Consider the following 23,098-nt stretch of genomic DNA (forward strand, 5'->3'; position numbering starts at 1 on the left):
CGGTGAACCAAAAAGTGGGAATCGTGAGGGTGAGAAGACTTATCTTATGGTAAGTCGCGATTTCTACTGGCCTCGACAGTATGAGCTTATGCACAAGTAATGTACTTGCAATGTTTATCAACAAGTGAAGCCTAATTTTGATCCCGTGCTTCATTACAGCCTCTGCCTGTTCCGGCAAGTGCTGTAACAATAGACTTCGTCTTCGGTTCAGCAGGATTGCCGTCCTAAAGTCGATCGCGGAAGACTACGCTCGTGTCTTCATCGACACGATATTTCGACTGCATAGGTCACCCCGTGAACTGGTTTAGGTCCTCCTCGGTTTACGGCAGATTTTCGGCAATCCGCATTACGTTCAGCTGGAACACGTTTAAAGTTGTCAAACGTCGAACCATGTAGACAGATGTGACGAACGTGCACATCGTTCCCTCGAAAGATAGTTCGAAGATACGTCCACTTTCTCACGAGTTGAGTAACGTTTTGCCGATGGCAGAATTTGCCACCAACAACTATGCATCAACAAAGCATCTATCCTTCTTCGTCAATGGCTTACGTCATCCACGCATCATTTGCTAAACTGAGTTCATCTTCTTCATTGTTAATTAGATAAACATTGGTAATATTTGCATTCTGTCTCAAGGAAATGCTTGATGAGCAAGAGCCAGACCAGTTTTTGCATATCAAACTTGTTACAGTGCAATTATTGCTCAAGGGGGAGGGACCTGCTCGAGCAAAAATCGTTGCATATTAAATTTGTTAGAGTGTAAATCTAGCTCAAGAGGGAGGGAATCGCTCGAGCAATGATTGATCTGGCTCTTGCTCATAACGCATTGCGTTAAAAAGGAATGCAAATAATACCAATGTTGATCTAATCAACAATGAAGAAGACGAGCTTAATAATAGTAAATGATGCTATTGCTAACTCTAATAAAAACGATGCTGGCATATTTCAGCATCGCCACTGACCGCAATTCGCACCGGTCGCAATGAACAAAACCGAGTTAGCAGGCGAATCCCTGCTGGTTTGAGAAGCAGTCGTTGGTTTGTGCGATAGTCTATCGCTGATGCGGTGGAATGACAGAAATGAATAGCTGACAAAACGGAAGAGTAAAGTTGTTTTTGATGTAAGATTAGCGATTTAGTCCTACTGGCCCGGTAAAATCGTACTAAACAGGGATTGACGAACGGTCTCTGGCATGGGTGTCCACCCTTGCATGATAGCTGGGAGCCCCGCTGCCAACTGAAGATGAAATTTGGGGTCTCCTCGATTAGTATGACGAGACCCATCCTTTAGACTACAAAGACCATCGAAAAGAGTGTGCCTCATGCACTCGTAAAGGGATTGTAAATATTAACTTTTACAAAGGTATCTCATAAGAAAGGCACGTCCTTTTATAGGGCTTATGTCTCCCTACATGTACAAATTGCGCCTTTATCACAGCAGGGTTTTGGATCACCCCACAATACGCAAGGTGAATCTGCCTCTTTCGACAAAAGCTGCAGCCTAAAAAAAGTGTTCACCGATAACAGATCTTTTTTCAAACATACTGTACAGAAGCATCCCAAGCTTGAAACAAGGAGTTCAAATCCTTTGGGATACTTTCCACAGTACCATCGTTGTCGAAAAATGGCTTCGGCGAAGAACTCGTGTTCGTCCTCATCAGGGCTATGGCGAGCCGTGATAAGTCGTACAGCGAAATTGCATGACGATTATTGGTTATTTCCGACCAACGGATTAAGTTGCCCTTGATAAGCAACCGAGGATTTTTCTGAAAAAAAAAAAAAAAAAAAAGAAAGCAGAATTTACTACTGCCATCAGTCAAGGGAAGGGGGACCGCGATACGCATCGTATCGCGGTCCCCCTTCCCTTGACTGATGGCAGTAGTCGAACTAAAATACATTTCGTAGTGATCTTTACGATCACTTCGTATCTGGTGATGCGCAATAACATTACATGTATCTCACCATTATCGGACTCATTACAAGATGACTCTTCATCCTGTGGGTTGATCGAACCGAACATCTGGGCGAATGATTCCCTTATTTGATCCACCAGAACCCACTAATTTGGCTTTATCCGCCCCGAATAATCCGAAGTGCTTTGCAGATGTTTTTGAGTTAGATAGGATGTCCGACTCATCCTGTGCACTTGCGACCGGAATTGTAGGCGGGTGTGGCCCGCAGCAGACGGCTAAAGGTCTGCTGCACACAACCGCGCAGTGCTAGTTTTTATTGCCTTAGAGGCACACGACCAACAAGTGCTTCCCTGTCACAGAGAGACTTAGCATTATTCACTATCAGATGGATTAAACAGTCACAAAAGTGACTGTGGTAATATTACGGCAGTAATGTTATAGTTCTGTGCATTGACTGATTAAATTTTAGAAATCAACCCCGACAATCACTGCTAGACGCATGAATTGGCGGTTAGTAATGAGTCACTATATATAGTTTCATATTTATAAATTCAGTCAGGACTGTAAGAAGCATCATAAAGAAGGAACTTGATTATACTAAAACAGTTTGCTTTTTCCTCAACTAAGCACCACTTAGCTTTGAAGTTGTGAAGCGATCGCAAAGCAAGTTCCATTCTTCCGTTCCACGTCGTGTACGTGAGGTACAGCAGAACCCTTCACAGTTTATACGGTTCGACCCAAAAGCATTTTATAAGATATAAGGGGTTATAAGGTAGAAGGGGTTTACATATTAAGCTGTTCGAACTTTTCATCGTCCGCTCTTTCCAAACCTTCCCAAAGTCGGACCACCATGCCCCCCAAACCAGCTTCTTACACCGTGATGACGGACAATGTCCGCGTCGAGCTCTGCGAAAAAGAGCAGAAGGAACCGAAGCTTACCCAGAAAGAGCTTTCAGCATGGTTAGAGGCGCGGTTTAACGTCAAAGTCATCCAAGTAAATATCTCCAACACCCTCAAGCGAGCGGCCGATCTCTTTGCTAATGCAGACACTGGAACTCGAAGAGCCAAATTACACCGGACTGTCAATTACCCCGTGATGGAGAGTGCACTCTTCGAATGGTTTCAATTAAACTGCTTAGGTCAGCATGAGCGGAGAGCTCTTGAAGTTCAAGGGAGCCGTCTGCTTAGGTCAGCATGAGCGGAGAGCTCTTGAAGTTCAAGGGAGCCGTCTTTCTTGCCGAGCTCTACCCTGAAGCAAGCATGTTCGAATTTTCGAATGGGTGGCTCGACCGTATTAAGGAGCGTTATGGTATCAAGTCCTACCGCCGGTTTGGTGAGAGCGGTTCTGTGTACGTGGCTCTCATTGCCGATGCGCGGCCTGGACTTCGCGTGCTCCCGACCAATTTGAGTGGGAGGATATTTACAACATGGACGAAACAGGCTTATTTTACGAATTTTTTTGAACCTCAAACATAAAGCCTGATTTTGGGAAATTCATGCGGTCAACTCGTTGGCGACAATGCAACCTGAGGGATGGAAGCAGAGCAAGGAACGCCTTACTGCCGTCGTCTGCTGCAATGGCAGTGGCTCGGATAATTTGCCCTTGGGGGTAATTGGGAAGCTCCTTAATCCACGCTGCTTCAAAAACATCAACCGCAACAATCTTGGCTGCAAATACCGCGCAAAGTATTTTTTTTGGAATGGCCCAAGTGGTTTGAAGTAGAGTGGCGGGGCGGAAGATGCTACTCATCATGGACAACTGCACCGCCCACATAATGGTGGACGACCTTCCTCCTTTGAGCACTACCTGCCACCAAATACGAAACCAAGCTCCAACCCTGAAGACGCCGATATTATTCGGAATTTTGAGGAGTACTATCGCCGTCGGTTCAATGCAAAGCTTTTGGAGGGCATTGAGGCGGGATATGTTGCGCCCGAAAAATCAACGTTTTGCAAGGAATCGAGCTCGCTGTTGCTCCGATGTTGAGGCAGAAACCATTGCAAACTGCTGTACCCATTGCAACATACGAACTTCGAGAGCGCTGGCACTGGCTGTCACAGAGGCAATGGTTGAGCCGGATGCAGCGATCATTGCGGAACTCGGAGAACAGTCCGCTCTTTGCGATACAAGAACTCAATGGATATTCGCAACTTATTAAATTATCCAGAAGAAGAAATTATCACCTACGTACCCTCTGACTAGGAATCATCCTGTCAATTAGGGAAGTGGAAGAGAACACTGAAAACAATGCTGACCCGGACGACGATGGTGCGTAGTTCTCAGTTGTTAAGATAATCCATGCATTGGCCACCCTGGAAACATTGAAACTTTTTTGGCTTCAACAAGAAGTCGACCAGAAATTTTTTGGCAGCGGTGCGCAAAATGAAGGATTCAATAAGAATTTAGAGTAACAAAACTGACACAGAGCACCATATATGACTACTTTTCGTGGAGCTCAAGAGAGACCACAAAAAAGCTATAAAGTACTAAAGAATAAGGGGTCTATAAACTTGTAAGAAAACCGGTACCACAAAAAAGTAACAAAGTATAAATAATAAGGGGGTTTATAAAATTGTAATGTGACGCCGCTTAACATAGAAACCCTTGAATTTACGGATCTTTGCTCAACCGTTTTCAGATGTTTTGAAAACATTCTGGAAGTTGAAATATAATGTGTCCGATTTCGAAAATTTATAAGTTATCTGTTAAAAGGGTTTAGGAAACTATGTAAATGTCAAATTCTTAAATCCGAAATTTCTCAAATACAAAACCTTCGTACACGTTTACTTTTTAGCCAATGCTGGTGAGTACAGTCTCTCACCACTATACCAGTATACTATGCCTCTAACATTGTTGTGACAAAAGTAACACTTTTCGTCATGGATCCTTTGTCCACTGAGGTTATCGTCAGCCATAGTGGCGGTAATCAGCAATGGACGCCTGCTATGAAAGTTAAACAAATACAGCCAGATGTTAGCAGGAATGCTGAAAAAAAGGAAAGTGAAACTCCTCAGCCACGCGAGACGGATCAGCTCTTCGATCCGCACGCTTCTAGCAGCAGCGGCGCGGAAGGCGGTGATACGCCAGGAAATAGCTTGACGATGAAAAGATCTAAACATTCTAACGCCGTTATGACCGTCATGAATCAAAGCACTTTGGGGCACAAGGAGCACAGAGACACAATCGATGACTTAAAGCTTAGCATTGAGTCTCTGCGGGTTTTAATACAAGCGCAAGGCCTCGAGACAACTGCTTTGAGCCTCTGGAGAACTCAAGACGATGGCATGCTGATAGATCCAGAACAAAACAAGTATTGCTGCTTGCGCGATGCTCTTCGAGCTTATACGTACCAAGTCGGGGGCATGATTTCACGTGAAGACATGTATTACTTAGCTATTTTAAGGAGAATCGTGGCAGAAGCGAAGCTACCGCTGGTGGATGGGCCTATAACTCTTCTGGCACTCGGAAATATCATTCCAGATGAACAGTATCACACAAGCAAGGAACTATTTTCAATAGGGTTTGAAACGCTCGTTAAGGTTTACATCTCCAAGCCCGTAATTATTGCGTTTCAATTACGCTGCAGTACGTTTCGTCCGCAATTGTAATGTACTTATCCTCCTAATAATCGCCCAAGTGGACTAATTACGGTAATGATGCAGAAATTCTGCCCGGTCATGAGATAAAGGTACCAATTTTTTCCGTGGAATTATTTAAAAGCGCAGGTAGTTGCATCTTCTTGAGTCTCGCGTTGCGTACATTCGAACTTATTGCATCTCTATAATGGTGGACCAGCTGAGATTGTATTCAGGTCGTACGCGGCGAGTAAAGCGTGGAAAAAAGCTTTGACATATTTCGAGACCTTGCCCCCCGATGAGCTCATAGCAATTGTAAGCGAATCCCGTTTCAAAGCGGAGAGTGATGATTGCGGAAAGCCAATAGGCGTGCTTACGTCTGCTAGCGAAGAGAACGGATTTGGTTTGCTGCGACGAGGTATCGCGTGTGTTCTGGAAGGCCTACCTCGCGTTTTATTGTGCACAAATTATCAATTTTGGGAAGAGCAGCACTCGATTGCACCAGATGTTCATGCCAAGATTCGCTCACGCATGAGAAGGCAAGTGAAAGATGTGTTAAAGACTCAAAAGGTGGTGTCGTATGACGCATTAAAACGCCAATTATCACAGGAAGCTATGCTATTGGAGCACTGTCGCGATGCTGACGATATGCAGCGAACGGATCTTCAAAAGGAGAAAGAACGCCGCAAAGCTGGCAAACGCAGTGTGCGAGAGGCCGCTCAGAGGCTTTTGAAAATTGAGATGAACGGTGAAGAGACTGCAAAGGAGGCTCTGCGACAGGCAAAAGAAGAGCGCAAGAACACTATACTTGAAGCAAAGATGGAAGCTGCTCGGCAAAAAGACATTCGGAAAGAAGCAATGCGGCTGGCAAGGGAGGAGGAAAAGCGAATACGCGAAGATGAAAAGGGAGTCAAGCGTGCGCTGCGGGAGGAAGAAAAGTGCAAGAAGATGGAGAAAAAAGAGCGCATAATGAAGCGTAGGGTTGAAGAAGCACGACAGCGCCGCCAAAAGCGTGAAGAGGAAAAGGCGATTTTTGAAACTGGCGTCGCAACATCGCTACCCTCGAGGCGGTCTATAAGAACGAAGACCACTTTCGATACTCAGACATGTAAACAGCAGCTCCTTGCTCTACTTAAATTTGTTGAAGACGAACGAGAACGTAGACGTCAGATTCGAGTATGGAAAAAGAGGAGTGAGATAGAAAATATTGTTTGGACACGCGTCAAATCACTGTATACAGAAAAGCTGAATTACGACCTCGCGACGTTTGAGAAGCATTATAAACGCGACTCCACGGCATGTGCAGACAGTAAATTTCCATCTAATCTAATTTCAACAGTGAAGGAATTGGCGGCAATTCCGGCGGAATCGCACGCCGATTTGCTCTTTGTGTGGGATTTTGTGTCGACATTCTCAGACTGCTTAAAGCTCACGGTGCTGCCGTCACTCGGCCTCTTTATCGATATCATGACGCTCAAGGACGGCTCAAGTCCTGTTGGCGATAGCGATCTTGACGACGATTCGATTGGAATATACTTTGCTTCTTTACACGCGGAATTGTTAAAATTGATTATCTCGGAATATTTTCCATTGCTACAAATGGGAAATACGCTTGAAGAGTTTCATCGCACGCGACCTATGAATGTATTTAGCTGGCCAGAGCTCGCTCGCCAAGTATGTCAAATGGCGATGGAATTTAAGCATCCTAGTGCAGACGACCATCTGCTTAAATCTATCAAAGGCTTGAAATCGTATCGAGATGACGCTGTAACGCATCTATTGCGTAAGAAGCTGCACCGCCGCGGCATAAATTTGCTGGAAGGAGTGGCTTACGATGAAGAAAACGAGGATGCAAATGCCAACGACTCGCATCGATTAAGCTCTTATTCGCTAGCCTCGGAAGATCGTATTCTACCCTCGGATTACTATGGCGCTGTCTTGGTTGGCGGTGTCTTAAGGAATTTTACGGTGGGAGAGAAACACCATCATCTTGTCGTATCCGAAATAGTTGCCCCTCATGATAAATCTTTAGCAGTTACAGAGGATCTATCTCAATGTGTTACTAGTGAAGCAAAGGGTGAAAACGCAGATAGGATTAAAGTCGGGGATTATCTTATATTTATGAATGGAAAAGATGTGCGGAAGGTTTCGCTTGATGACTTTAAAGTCCTCGCAAGCGAGATTCCTACTCCACATGGGCTGCTGATGTCCTCAGTTATCCCTGTCGCGAAGAGTACCATGAAAAACGTTGCAACAACGAAAGGCTCAACGAAGGTAAAGTGTTGTGAATTTGTGCTGAAGTTACTTCGAGCCAAGGAGATTGCTACGCCATTTAACCAGCCAGTAGATGCAGATCTTTATCCAGACTATTACACGAGTGGCGATATTGCAGAGCCAATGGATCTGGGTACAATTTCGGAAAAGATTGGTGATGAGGATTACGAATACAACGATGTCGAATCTTTTGTCGACGACGTGCATTTAGTATGGAATAATTGTTACGCATACAATTCGTTGACGGCAGAAATATCGATTTTTGCTCAGAAACTATCGATAATTTTCGAGCGGTTGATGAAGGAATGGGTGTACACCACTGAGAATCGACTGCTTATGGCCACCGAGGAAGACAACTGTCGTAAATGTCAGACAATCCACGCAAAACACCGCCTACTCTTGTGTGACCGCTGCGATGCACCGTATCACACGTTCTGTCTTGATGTTCCACTGTCTGAAGTGCCTACATGTGAATGGGTTTGCCCATTATGTCTTGCAGATCCCTCATTTTCGCCTGAGCGATTTCGGAAGAGAGCTCGCAATTCGGCTGCTGGCTTGCAAGGAAACTTCAATAAAACTAAGCTGAAGGCAGATGTACTCACCGACTTTGGAAAACGTCTGATGACCGCAATTAATCTCCTTTCGCAGGAAAGTTACGCGGAACTAGCCGTAAGTAATCGTCTAAAGGTGCTGCGCGTATTGTGTGAGCTGGTTGAGGAGACGTCAGCTGTTCAATCAGTGTACCGTATTCTTGAGGAGAAGTCAAAGGATGCGCGAAAGAAAATCGGCGAACCATTGGCAGATTTAGAGCGCGAATGGGACCGATTTTCTCCGCCACGCTCGCCGCAGGGTCTGGAACGAACAAACACCTTTATTATCGATGGTGTTGAACATAAACTTACGGATACCTTGCTCACGTATTTGGAAGACAAGGCAAAAGCAGAGCTCGACTCAAAGCCACTTCCTGTGCATCCTCAAAATGCAGAGGCGGAATCATATGTAGCGGCCGGCAATGCTAAGACGGGATTTGCGGCTTTGCCTCGAGAAACGAGGCAAGAAGACTTATCTGACAACTCGGAAGATGATGAAGGTCTTATCCTTGAAGAATTGGGCGATCAATTTCTCTTAACATCGTCTGGGTATTGTGAGGTGAATTCTGTCAAGAAGGAAAACGAGTTGGTTCTACATCGCCCATTGTGTTTCTTTTGCGACTTGGAAGACGGAATTTTAAATGGGCAATTGAATTGCTGTAAGCAATCGCCACTTACAGGTCACACGTCATTACTAAATCACTTTGAAATTCCCGAATTGCTGTCTAAAGATAGACCAGATGTGCTCGCTGTACGACTTCTGCAAACAAATGATGGTACAAATGTAATTTTGAAAGACACGTCAGAGGGTGTGCAATACTCAAACTGCTTTGCACCAATCCATCAGATAGATCAAGGTGATATTAGCGCCCTGGCTGACAACGTTAAAGAAATTGTTTACGCCATTAATGACCGTATTGTATTTGGTATGAGTGTCGCTGCGATTCAAGATCAGCTTAGAATTGCTGCTCATCCAACCTTGCTGTACTTGACGTCGCTTCCTGTTGAGGCCGTGCGTGCCTCGGTATCAATTGTTAAGAGCCACAACCTGTCTATGGGCTTAATACTAGCTTCATATCAGTCATTCATCTTTGTTCAGTCGTACTGCACGCCAGAAATTGGATTTGCTGAGCTATCCGGGCAAGTATTTCCCGGTGATGTGCTATATATGGTTAATGATGTCCTTACTCACGGTAAAGACATTGCCGAGATCGACGCAATGCTCGACAATTCATCAGAATCAGTTTACGCTGTATTTGTACGGCACCCGTCTGTAAAGATGAAGAAGGCAAGCGAAGAGTGGCAACGTATTGTATACGATACAGCATCTCAGCGAGCAAAAGAGACCTCGTTTCGAGCAGCCCATATCAACAAACCATTTTTGTTTGAGGTTGTTTTCACGGACGGACCACTTGGATTAGCATTATCACTTGAAACTCGGGGTGTGGTCGTCAATTCGCTGAACGCTTTCGCTGATGGCTCGCCAGGCCAAGCGTCGCTTAGCGGGCGCGTTTTGCGCGGAGATTTAGTTGAAGGAGTGAATGGCACCACATTTGGTCCAGTAAGCGATTTATCCCAGTTCACGTCGTGGCTGCTGAGCTTACCACGGCCACTTACGATTAGTTTTAGTAGACAACTGCGTCAGGGCACCAGGCAGTGTGAGAATTTGGAGCAGACAAACAAAATTGTAGCCGATTTTCTGGCGAACTCGTCACTACTCTGCAAGCAGCTGAAGCTTCCTAGATCTAGTAAAATCAAGACCATTCACGTCGAATCCGCCCGACTTCCATTCGAGGCTGAAAATCTGCTTGAAAGTCTAGGCGTTATTTCTATTAATGATGGTGTATGTGGTCAGACCAGCGTCGCTACTATTGCAATTGGTGACAGCATTGTCGGGCTTAATGGAAAATCTGTGGCTGGCTTAAGCTGGATTTCCTTCAAGACTTTATGTAGTGAGCTGTTGCCGACGTGCCCGGTTTATCTTCACCTACTGCCAATTCGAAGATTTAAGCTGCTGCAGGCTCATGAAAACTGTGTGGAAAGTGCGAATATGGCCTGGTCCGAATGCGAATCTATTTTTTCTCGTCTGGAAAAGGCTAGAGGTCTTGATAATTACTTAAAGTGGATAATCATACCTAGGACTTTGGCTCTGGGAGAATGCCGCAATGGATACTCGTTCTATCGTTTTTTTAGCGACCGTGACCGTCTCTTTGTGATGTCGCCAGAGAAGAAGTGGTCAATCTGTGCGACGAGAAAACATCTTATGCAGCTCGTTGGATATTTAGAACAATCTTCCAATGATTTCATAATTGCTACTCGGATTAGGCGGTGCCTTCATTGGATGTTTTGCGATAATGATGTAAAGTTTCAGCAAGGATTAGCTTATTGTGACCATACAGGCAAATGCCTTTCTTACAAAAAAATGTTTGGGGTTGAAGAGGAGATGCTACTCGTGATGGATGAAGAAATAGAAAAGTACACTTCTCATGTTAGTTATAATGGACGCAGGTTTTTTCTTGGTTCTTTTCACACACAACAGGAGGCTGAAAATGCGCTTTACCGTGCAGTGACGTCAATAAGTCGGACAGAATTACATGTTGTGGTTGCTGCCGATGTATCAATGCTACACCGTGCTCACTTTCCTTCATGTATGAATGCTATTCATCCAAAGGCGAAAAGTGTGATAAATCGTATTTTGTCTTGCAAGTATGAATGCGGAAGCTTTATGAATGGGCAATTTGGAGAAAAGCTTAAACCGCTATCATACAAAGTATACGAAGTCATACAAAATGGGCTGCAAGCGCGTAAAAGCGAAGAGATGCTGAAGCGTGAGCATGTCCATCTAAAAGATCAGCTAGCCCGCCAGACGGTTGATCAGATGAAGCGAAGGCGATATGCTGATACAAAGACAGAAACCCGCCCACTGCAACACAAAGCGCTCGGTACAGGTCACAATTCTGTCTCTTTGAAGCGCTCACTTCAGGTGCTGGTGGATCATGGTCGCGCGATGTTAGCAGCATGGAATCAATTTGCCGCACTAATCAGTGTTGAGACCACGAGTAGGCTGGCGTATGCTTGCTTGGCAAGTTTTGAAGAGGTGAAAAAGGTGGTCTCACTCGTCATTACTAATCCAAGCGCGATATCTCAGGACCCCAAAACATTTGTATGCCTTCACCACGCTTATATAATGGGATTGGTGTGTGCTATGGCGACACAAGCGCTTACAACGAGTCAGAAAACTCCATCTGACTCAGCCCTGGTCAAGCAGGTGGCAGATGCGTTTGCAACAGCGATTCTTTGCTGTGTAGATCCGTCAAGCATACTGCGTGCGCGAGCGCTGAGTGGATTTGCCGCCGCGGCAAAAAAGTGCGAGCCTACTCAACGTGCTGGTGGTCTGTCAGTCGAGTTGCACAATGTGGCAAATTTTGTGCTCGTGTTCTTACGCACGTCGCGCTATTTGTCAAACGCAAGCTTTGGCGATTTAAGTAGCTGTCGACCAATTTTTGAAGCCTCAACACTAGGCGTAAGCTCTCTGCCTGCATCTTTTGTACAGCAAGTCTACCTTCTCGAGAATATACGCCAAGCATATTATCGCCAAATCAACACATCATCTATGAATATCAATTCAGTATCCTGCCAACAAAAATCACCGGTACCATCAATGCCTGGAACGACACTGATGTCCACAGCCAGGGAAATTCAAACAAAGTATACCATTCCTACCGATCTTTGCAACAACAGTGCGCTAGTAGACGTCAAGTTTGGTTTTGGTCCGTTGGGAATTGTGATTAATTATTCGCACCGTGGAACGATTGTCGTCACAGAATTTTCAAATGACAGCTACAGGCTGTCTGGACAAGCTCAATTGAGCGGTAGGGTGGAAGTGGGGGACGAGGTCTACGCTGTCAATGGTCAGATGCTCGAAGTCATTGGTATGGAAGGTTTCAAAGGTATGGTTGCAAGTAGCAAACGGCCGCTGATTGTGACGTTTCGAAAGCTTCTGCCAGATGCTGCAGGGGTCATCAAAGCCTCAGAAAATATAGCTGGTCGTAGCGCTGAATATCCCGTAAATGCAAGCCTTCAGATTGCTGTGGCTTCTGCTTCTAATCAGCTGCTTACTACCGTGATACAGCAAGAACGACTATCGAATGGCTACAACCAACAGCAACTACATTTGAACAACAACACGATTCGTGGAAGTCAGCAGCCTAGTAGCGGGCTTATAACTGCGAGCATTCCATATGCAGTCATAGACGGAAATTGCTTCAACTCAGCTCCTGTACAATCACCACTAATGAATGATGACGTCAATCTGTACTCGAATCTTTCACCATTGAACCAGTCGCCAAGAGAAATGATGGCTGATCTAACAGGGCAGACGATTCCCCCAGCAGCAATGGTGACTCAGAACTACAATTCGATACCAAAGGTAAACAACGGTGTCAACGCTGCAATTATGAGTGATCAGCTCTCAGAAAAGTGGCAAGCCGCACCATTAAACTCAGTGATGCAGCATATTCCACTTGAGCAAGCGCAGAATGCGATCACTTTAAAAGGCGGTGGTAGTGTGTTGCAATCTTCGATGCCAACTGAATCAGCTACAATGAGCTACTCGTCCCTTGCACTGCCTGCACTTGGTGTTTCCGACTCGTCTCAAAGCGATGCTTCGATTGAGGAACTAGCAACATTTGTTGCAAGAAACGACCCATTGTTCCCCATAGAAGCTTTATCAGACACTGTATGCCGTGTTATTGGAGATGTTGATACAAAGGAGATAGCCTCAACTCCATTGTATCCGAGGCTGTCCAAGTCGGCCGACGACAAGGTCATTGCAAATGTTGATACAAAACCAAAGTCCTTAACGATGTCACAAGCGATAATACCAACTACATTGTATACAGATGGAGATCAAAGCGGAACACTTAAACAACAAAATCGTGCAGTGCCATTGGCGCGTTTGACATTGGAATCCAGTATGAATCAAGAATCTATACGTGTTGCCATGTCGTTGCCCAACACTGCAAAAGACCAAGCTACTTCCGCTAACTATATTTTACCAGCTCATCAATCAAACTTAGGATTGCCTGAAGATAAGTTGCTTTTTCAGAGCATGAAGTCGTCCGATTGCGCTCGTACTAGCGAGAATAAAGTTTGCCTAACGGAGGAGACTGCTTCCAGGAGATCATCTCGGGTATCTCGCAAAAGCTCAAATATTGCGGTCCTATACGATCCAGATTATATCAAGGCACATACCAGAGGCGGCGTGGGAGGTGAAAATAGTGTCGGGCTAGATGACCCAACGGATGGTCAGATTGGAGAATTGTCGACGGAATTGCTAGAAGATTACAGCGCAACGATCCGTCCGCTAAAAAAAAATCTTCCTCGCTCACTGAGACTACTTGGTGCTCAATTGCTAATGATGGAATGTGCTATACCACGCGAGGCATTTCGCTTTGGAAAATGGGGGCGTTCAGTGCGCGCAGCATGGGCTGAGATGGTGTACACGTGCGGTACATCAGCTGTTTTGATGGAAGCTGTCGTATTCCTGGAGGCAAATATCGATCCAGATAGGCTTGATCCATGCTGGAAAGCGTCTCCGCTGCCGTCGGCAAAGGTTGCAATCAGTACCGCAACTATTGCATCTGCTGCTATGCGAATGTACTCGCTGGACGATGCGATTTTGTACGGACGCATTACACGCGGAGGCAAGCGGAAGCACCGCAACCAAAATTTTAATCAACCACGCTTGCCACAAAAAATCCCTACTAACAGTCAGAAGGAAGACGCATCCGGAAAAGGCTCACATCAGCTGCCGTTCGTAGGCCGAATGTCGAATAAATTAATAGCTATGGCTGACGAGATGATAGATAAGATCCTCGAAGCAGAACGAGAGCGGTCTTGGACCACGTATGCTTATCAAAAGGCAAAATGTGAAGTGGCTGCCATCGCGTCTCTTACTGATGACGAGATAGAGCAGTGGCTTCAAGTGAACAGGGTTCAGCAAGCTCCGACTCAGAAGGGATCCGAACGTCACAAGACGCTTAAGCGGAAGTGCCCTGGATCTCTACCTTTGAGCTCAAATGGCCAGCCCTCGTCTATCAGGAATCGAAAAGTACAGGGCTCTCGCGCAAAGGCACCAAACTCAAAATTGAACCTTCAAGAGCGGACGCAGTATGTGGAGCTTCGGTGCTATAAAATGAAGTCGCTACAGCACCGCTTACCATTTGGTAGTGCTCAGGATACAACGCTATCGTCACGATTGCAACACATTATGAACATACTGCTGCAAAATGAGTTGGCATTGGCGTTCTCTGCGCCTGTGAATGTGGATGAAGTGCCTGGTTACGCTGAGGTGGTTAAGCATCCGAAAGATCTGGGCACCATAAAATTTCAATTGAGTCGCGGATTTTATAATCAGCGGTTTGAGTTACTGGTGCAGGACATTGACCTTGTGTGGGAAAACTGCTTTAAATTTAATCGTATCGATGCTGATATTTCCAAGTGTGCAAACCGCCTGCGATGTACGTGTCTTGGGTTTAGAAAACTCATGTCCTCAGGCTTTCTACTAATTTTTGCGATGTTCGTAGCCATCTTCGACCGGTTATTTGAACAGTGGATTTCAGAGGTGAAACCGGATACTCCTCTTTCACATCTTGCATCCGAAGAGTCGTGTCGACAGTGTGGCCAGATGAGTGCACAAGATAGCATGTTGCTATGTGACAGCTGTGACGCAGCTTACCATGCTTTTTGTCTGCAGCCGCCTCTTTCGACGATACCACCAGGTAATTGGTACTGTGTCCGATGTCCTCTTAAAAAAATTATCATGTAGTGGAGGTTTTACATTTAGTGTACGCGTAACAGACCAGTTCGAGTAGCGAAATTGTGTCTTCACCGAAAATCGTCATTGTTGTATTATTAACAATTCGTATATTTTCTGATAAAGCTGTCGCCACATGAGTATCGCAAAAAAATTTTTGAAGCAAAATAAATTTAGTGCGTCCATTTTGGTATAGCGACACCCCACTTCTGTACCAGCAGCTGATACAGTGCTGGTACAGCTATTTTGTGCTATAGTCTACGTATCTTCTTGGACCATTTGCTGCAGAAGTGCCTGCTGTTCCATCCACATGGAGAAAGATTGATGTGTTGATGTTAACCCATCTCATGAAGCAAAGGCATTTTAATTTTGTTTGTTTTTATGTGGAATTTATGAGCAAAATATCGGCGGGGCAAAATCTTTGAGAATGGAATGGGATATTTTGGGGGCAACGAAAAGGTTTGAGGGTTGTCCTGTTGAATTTCTCTCAAATGCATGGTAAACATCTTCTTCTCCAAGGGTGTCAAATGGGGGCTTCCAGTGGTGTTCTACCCGTAAGGAATTGTTGTTGCTCTTGCTTTCTGATGTTGTAAATTATCCTGTCCAATGACTCGACAGGTTCGATCGAATGCTTTAGTGCCTTCATTATAAGAAGGGTTTGGCCCCACTTTTACTCATCAATGCAACAGTTGCCGCTTGTTGTGATGTTAAAGTGCGATCCTCAAGGTAAGCTGCCACAGTTGCTGCTGCTGCATGGTTATGCTCGCCATTGGCAACAGTGGCAGTCCATTCATCTTGGCTTCTCCTCTGTAGGATGGTTGACCAGGGACAAGCTAGACATCGAGTGCTTGTCTTCCGAACTTGTGCAACCATTGGTTGGTGTGTTGCACCATGGACACAACCAAGCCAAACTTTTTTAACATTGTCAGAACTATCCTTTTTGGAACTCCTTCTCATATTTACATAACCCTCCTGCAAGGCGAGGTTTTTACTGCTTCCTCTGCAAGCTCGTGGGAAATATAGGTGCAGTTTGAAGGTGAGTCAAGAGACATCTTTGCAGTGGAAGTAGATTATCCAACTACAAAAAACGGTGAGTTATCTCATCGTATATATTAAAATAGCTGTACCAGCTGCTGGTACATAAGTGGGTGTCGCTATACCAAAATGGAGGTGACGCTATACCGACGGCCTAAATTTAACTAAAATAGGGGCTCAACATACATTGGTAGTTGCCACAGCTTAAGATAAATCTATGGAAATTATGTGTGTCCCAATTCTTTTGTATTCGGGTCGGATCGTTTCACCGTTTCGAATTCAATGAAAGTGCTTTTTTTTGTCATACTCCAAGGCGCAAGCTGTAGTCTTGTCTCACTTTTGAAACACATTAGTATCAAATTCGTTGGGCTCTCTATTAACACCTTCTTCCGCGTGTGCATCGCCAATTTTTTTTAAGATGTATGATTTGCTCCAGAACAACGCTCGCTGCGTTCAAAAAGTAGCATGTGATGGCTCGAACATCACACGTCGTCAAATGTCACGCCCTGTGATGGTTTTGCTAATGCTCAGCAGCCTTGGGCTGTTCTTGGTCTATACTAACTTCGTTACTGTTTGGCGCGCCCCATTGATCCTCATGCTTTCAAAAGGGGCACGTGCGATCCCGCAAGGCATTTCGAGAAGTATAGAGACGATATCGGAACCTGGGAAGAATTTAGAGTCTCGTAAAGCAGGCATCCAATTCGTAGACACACCTCTTTCTTACGACGCTGTCCTTATGGAAAAGCAGCTTGTTTACACAATTCACCAAATTGCGCAGAACACGAGTGAAAAGCGTGGCATCGTCCTGCCACTTTTTAATGACATTGCAATATTGGGGGTGTCCCTCATCATGGAGTTGAGAGCCATGAACGTGGACTTGCCGATTGAAATACCGCACTGCGGAGATCTAAAGGAGTCGCTTCAGCATGCAATTTTAAAGAAAGAGGACATGGGCGTTATACGCTTTTATGACGTATGTGAGGTGGCCGCGCACGCCGTCAGTCTCCTCGACCCTATGCGTAAAGTTTTTTGCGAGAGCTTGCGACAATGTCAAGAGATGTTTCGATCTTTTGACATAAAGATACTGGCCGTGACGTACTCTCACTTTGAAGAATTGATGCTGCTTGATGCTGACGTGCTGTTTTTTGAAAATCCCATGACGTTATGGGAGACTGATAAGTACCGCGATACCGGAACATTGCTCTTTCATGATCGCTTGTGCCAGAGAACCATGTTTCTGGACCGACCAGTTCGAGGTAACAATCGACTGAGCCATCTGAATGTGTATATTGCACAGTTCCAAGTGGCACCGTTTGCACTGTTAAAGAACATTAAGCGTTCAAACGCTTCAAGTGAGAATATGATTGCGGTAAAATTAAATAATTATACACCGAGCGAGCACTTGCTGACGAGCCACTCGTGGAATCGCCGTTCAGGACACGAAATGGACTCGTCAGTGGTACTGTGGAGCAAAAAGCGACAACCGCGTGCAACGGCAATACTTGCGGCATTTCTTGCACGAAATGGCATCCGTCGGCCTCCTTCGTATGGTGATAAAGAATTTTATTTCATTGCTGCTGAGCTTGCCGAGACACAATACGCTTTCTCGGATTTTGGAGTCGGGGGCGCGGGTTGGGAATTTTTAGATAATGGCCCCGAAAAGTCGATTATTTGCGGACAAGCGTCACACAACTTTCCTGTTAAACCGTCAAATGCCAGCGCCGTAGCCAATACGAGCTTGCTGTATCTGAACAGCGAAGATATCCTCAAATACGATGTGAAGAATAGGCCGGTTTACTATAGCCAGGCAAGGTTATATGAGGTGTATCCCGGTTCTTTCAAAGATCGCGGCCTAAACCAAAAATGCCCATTCGACGTCACGGGCGTGATGCTAACGTCTAGACAAAATGATCGTATCTTACTGCGTCAACGCTTTTACAAAATTGCGGAAGCCTGGATGCGATAAACTCGGCGACATATTACGAGAAAAGGCCATTTAGAGGGTCGGCGCTAGCTGTCGGATTACATAATGCATGCTCAAAAAAGAAATCTTAACTCGACTACTTCACGCAACCTCGTTTTGCAAAAGCTGGATTACATCTTATCGATAAAAATACTGGTCCCTCGAGGTGTTTTTTTCTATTTATGGAGTCCACATTAAAAGTTGTCTCGCTGACAAACACGGAGGTATATGCCCGCCGTCGCTATGGCTCGTAGCAAGGAATTACTTTACGCTAGCGAGTTGGGAGAGGCACATCAGAGGATGCATATAGTCTCATTTTAGACGTGATGCATCGGTAGATGCAATATTATTTTAATTTTAAAATTCTCCTTTCTGGCATAAAAAATATTTCTGTTTACTATCATCGGCACTTCTGCTTCATAGCTCGATAATCCCAGTTTGTCACATGATTTAAAAAGATTGGGACAAAGTCAGGCTAGAACACGCCATGGTGCTGTTAAAAATAATATATTCAATGCTGTATCGCTCAGCCCTTACAACTGTGACCGTGGAACTGATGCGCGCAAGAAAATCGCTTGGCAAGGTTCGTTTTTACGATGTCTGCGAGCTACAAGCGCCAGGAACGCGAAGCGTCCATAATTCTGCATAATTTCCATGATATGGCTGCGCGTGGGTATGGAAAGCCCATGTCTGTAGAACAGAAGGATTTTGCCAAATAAAGCATTTTCCTGTTTAAATTGATTCACACAACTAAAATGCTCGGATGTGGGCTTTGCCAGTGAATTCCACTCAACATTACATTTTACAAAGGTTGGCGTTTTTGATGTTCAACACCTTAAAGCACGAAGAAAGCTCTGTAGCAAATGGAAGCGTGGTGGCAAAAAACAAGGACAAGGGCAGCTTTGCTAAAAAATATCGAAATGTTTTTTTTTTCTATTGTGCGCTTTGACTCTGTAACTGTCCTACGTGTAGCAAAGTTCTCACTTTAGTCGCGCTTTCTTGACGCGATCAAAGTACTCCTTCACAGTAATGCCTTTGCGAGAGGCCTTGACCTTGTCCGAGACGACCGTCTTATTTTTCTTTTCCAATATGATCTCAGCAGGAGAGCGGAGCGTCATCCACGATCCATCGTCATCTTTTATACGAATAGTAGCGTTTGCTCTTTCTTGAACGTTTGTCGGGGCACCACCGACGTATTCAACCTGGCCCTCACGTTCCTTGCGCTTGGCCTCCATGCGCTCGGCGTCTTTTTGCTTGCGTTCTTGCTGTTTGGCCAACAGGAGATCAATATCAATTTCTAACCCATCAGTGGTCTTTTTTTCGCCAGCACCTTTGACTTTATCTAATAAATCGTCAGGAAGTGCTTCCACCACGTGCAGCTTATTGGAGGTCATAACGCGGCCATCTGGAAGCTGAATAAGCTTTCCTTCCGCCAAGTTCTTATCAAGCTTGTCTCTCGACATGTACATGGTCGTTTGATTTGCACGAACAAACTGCAAGCGTTCTGCACTCGTCATTTTTTGATTCATTGCATCATTTAGCTCTTGCGCGTGAAGATCTTGCTGAATATTGGCTTCGCGATTGCGACGATTAATCTCATTGATACGGAGAACGTCATCAGAATTGTGATTCTTTCGCTCTTCGTTCTTCGCCAGTAACTTTTGCAGCCGCTCCTCGAGCATGACAGCCTTTTCAAAGTTTTTCATATCCTGAGCAGCTCTCAAGTCTCGTTCCAATCGCACTCGTTGCACACCGAGCGAGACACTAGAAAGACCCACTGCCTGTTTCCGCTTCACCATTTCGTCGACTTCTGCATCGGTATAATTGTGCTGTGTGATCAATCGTTCTTTCTTCGAATACAAGCGCTTGACTTGTCCATAAGTCGGAAAATGAAGACGTTCCTTGTTCATGACGGCTCGCCACAATAGAAATTCACGTTCACGCAGCGAATGACCCGACACGCCATTGAGCTTCCACTCGCGTCGACTCTTGCCAAAAGCACAGATAATACCCATATGTGTCGTCTCGCCACAAAATGTATACCCCCGTGGTAACTTGCAGACATTCACCACCTCGCAAAAACGGTAGACCATTTCACCATCGACCATTTCAATCGGAACACGCACATACACACCACGCACTAACATTGCAAAAAACGGCTCAAAAAAGTGCTTTTCAAAAAAAATTCTTCGTTTAAGCAAGTAGTGATTGGCTTGATCCCACGTCACGGGCACGTTTTCCTCTGGACGAGTCGCAGCAGCCACTTCGTCTTCATCGACCGTCTTGATTGTCGTGAGATCTGCCGCTTTCGACGACTTCTTGGGTTTGCGTGAATCACTTGCGTCACTATAGTCTTCATCATCGTCGACATGACTACGGCGTCGTCCTGAACCGCCACGTTGGAGTTCCCTCCGTCGACGTCGCTTCTCGGCCAAGTCACGTCCCCTCCTACTACCTCCTTCCTCCTCGGAACTGCCATCCGCACCAAATCGATTGCTCAAGATCGAACGGCTCTTGTCACTTGTTTTGTTTGCCTTGAGATTGTGTAGCGCTTCTTTCCGTCGGTCTTGATCTTTACTACGACCTCCACGTCGGCTCGATACTAACTCTTCCTCTCCGTCATCCTCTTCTGAAAACCCATCCTCAGCCTTGCCTTGAGATGCAGCAAGCCGTTTTTTCAAATCCCGCTCCTTATTTCGCTGTTCTTTGGCCTCATACCGTTCGAGCAACCGCTTTTCTTTTTCCACCTCTGTTAGCCCAGCTACATCGGCATCATCGTCCTCGTCTCCATCAAACTCCTCCTCCTTGACCCGAAGTTTACTTCGTCGTTGCTTATTTCCTTCTCTTTCATCATCCGCATCAATATCAGCTTCCGCTTTTGCCCGTGCTTGCGCATTTTTCTTAATTGCCTTGTTAGTGCTCTTGCCGTTGGCGCTAGGTTTCACCTTTTTAGAAGCGGGTGCACGCGCTTTCTTGAGCTTCTTCGGCGACGTTGACACGTCAGAGCCCGAACCAGAGCCTGATTCCGAACCGCTACCTGAACCTGACCCACTCCCAGAATCAGATCCAGATCCAGAGCCGGAGCCTGACCCACTGCCGGAACCGGAGCCACTACCCGAATCGGAGCCACTGCCGCTGCCTGAGTCGCTACCTGAACCTGATCCAGAGCCAGAGCGAGAACTCACAGAGCCTGAGGCGCTTGAATGGCCTTTGTCCGATTCATCACTGCTCTCGACAACTTTCTTAGCCATGATTGTGGGGCTCGCCAATACGCGTTTCGGAATGAATAAGTTTTCATGACCCATGAATTGACGCCAATAATTAGAGAAAGCGTTATAATTACGGCATTTCTTATCTATTTATATTTGGATCAATTAATTTTTGTAATCCTTTTGGTCTAGATGTGAAAATTTCTGTGCACCTGCGAATAAAGTTCATTTATACATAGCTCAGTTAAACCAACTGATGATGCTAATGAAATTGCTATGTGTCCATCTTTCTGTATAGGTCGCCATTTAAAGCATCAATTTTCTTGTCATGCGTCTTCTCCAAGGTCACAAATAATAATGGATTGCGGCGATTCTGGTTATAGCGTGCTTGTGATAGGCTAAAGTTGCCCTAATGTTACACAGTCCCCGTTAAGTACACTTAGTGTACTTAAGGGGATGGTCAACTACATTAACAAAGTAATAAGACCCACCGCTCGGGTGTGTTTAACATTTCTGACCAACCCTTGTGATTGTGATGCACATAGGTGCATTCACATTATGAGGAATGACGGCTAGCGTCATCCGTTACGCGAGGAATCTAGAAAGATACGCTCGCAATACATATTAGTGTTATGTAGCGGAGCTACCTCGCTCCTAAAGTCAGAGGAAGACTCTCAGACTCAGAGAGTCACTTAGTTCTATTGAGCTAATGGGTCTAACAACTCAGGGAGTCGAACATCCTATTAAAGCTTAAGGAATCCTAGTTCAAGGGATTCGGGGGCTCGTAGAACCAAGTGGCAACCAGTGCCCAAGAGGATATACCTTAGGCTTTTTTCTATCTCTTACAGATCAATGCGCAAGACTTACGAAGGCACTTAACGCTTTAAGATCAAAAGGGGAACTGCACTTTGTTTAATTATTTAAACTTTAAAACCTTACCCTAGCTAATTTAAAACAGATGTTGACCGCCAGATTTATATCTGGCAGCGACCACGTTTGTTACCCATCATAAATGGTATTTAAATAACTAACTATTTTAAAAATTACATAAAAGGGTATTTTATCCATAAAGAAAATGTACCACAACAACGGTTCCCCAAACGATGTGTGCCCTATTACACCCTTCCCCATCAGACTGTTGTCACTCGGTGACAACAGTCTGATGGGGGAGGGTGTAACGGGATAAAGTTGCCTTAACGTTACACAGTCCCCGTTAAGTATACTTGGTGTACTTAAGGGGATGGTCAATTGCTAAATTAAAGTAATTAGACCCAGCATTCGGGTGTGATTTACATATTTGACCAACCCTTGTAAATGTGATGCACGTAGGGTGCATTCACATTAGGAGCGATGACGGCTAGTGTCATCCGTTACGCGAGGAATCTAAAAAGATACGCTCGCAATACATAATAAGTGTTATCTATAGAGATGACATTTTGATTGGAAAAAATAGGTATTTATATTTAATGCGATTAAATATAAATTAGTCTGAAAACTACTTTCTTCTTGGTAAGTTCGTACGACGAGCGGTATTACCGCTCCCGTGACGACACTTAACCAAAGTACTAAGTGCGTTGGGTGAGGTCGCTAACGCGCCCACCACAACTACCTCACTGCACGCAAGAGAAGCTAGTTAAACCGCTAGGGTGTGCATCTAAGTTGAGCGTGGCCGCATTACGACGTGCCCGCCTACATTTTGTAGCACTTGAAATCCTTCCCAC

At 45.2% G+C, this 23,098-nt stretch overlaps 4 protein-coding genes across 4 annotated transcripts; 3 read left to right on the plus strand and 1 right to left on the minus strand.

The window, feature by feature from the left end:
- Positions 1 to 2,793: 2,793 nt before the first annotated feature.
- CCR75_004617 (uncharacterized protein) lies at positions 2,794 to 3,111 on the plus strand (the record flags this gene model as incomplete). Its single annotated transcript, XM_067962703.1, has 1 exon — positions 2,794 to 3,111. The coding sequence occupies one exon, from the start codon at positions 2,794 to 2,796 to the stop codon at positions 3,109 to 3,111; it is 318 nt and encodes a 105-aa protein (XP_067823708.1).
- Positions 3,112 to 4,793: 1,682 nt separating this feature from the next.
- Positions 4,794 to 15,330, plus strand: CCR75_004616 (uncharacterized protein; the record flags this gene model as incomplete). The annotated part of the gene is given in 4 exon segments (XM_067962702.1): positions 4,794 to 5,499; positions 5,577 to 5,639; positions 5,659 to 14,874; positions 14,941 to 15,330. 4 exon segments carry the CDS (start codon positions 4,794 to 4,796, stop codon positions 15,180 to 15,182), a joined length of 10,227 nt encoding a protein of 3,408 aa, XP_067823707.1. The 3' UTR covers positions 15,183 to 15,330.
- Positions 15,331 to 16,623: 1,293 nt separating this feature from the next.
- On the plus strand, positions 16,624 to 18,171 carry CCR75_004615 (uncharacterized protein; the record flags this gene model as incomplete). The annotated part of the gene is made up of 1 exon (XM_067962701.1): positions 16,624 to 18,171. The coding sequence occupies one exon, from the start codon at positions 16,624 to 16,626 to the stop codon at positions 18,169 to 18,171; it is 1,548 nt and encodes a 515-aa protein (XP_067823710.1).
- A 977-nt stretch (positions 18,172 to 19,148) lies between these two features.
- CCR75_004614 (uncharacterized protein) lies at positions 19,149 to 21,419 on the minus strand (the record flags this gene model as incomplete). Its single annotated transcript, XM_067962700.1, has 1 exon — positions 19,149 to 21,419. One exon carries the CDS (start codon positions 21,417 to 21,419, stop codon positions 19,149 to 19,151), a length of 2,271 nt encoding a protein of 756 aa, XP_067823709.1.
- Positions 21,420 to 23,098: the final 1,679 nt, after the last annotated feature.

The sequence above is a fragment of the Bremia lactucae genome, linkage group LG19 (assembly GCF_004359215.1).
Source record: "Bremia lactucae strain SF5 linkage group LG19, whole genome shotgun sequence".
In the NCBI taxonomy this organism is placed as follows: Eukaryota; Oomycota; class Peronosporomycetes; order Peronosporales; family Peronosporaceae; genus Bremia; species Bremia lactucae.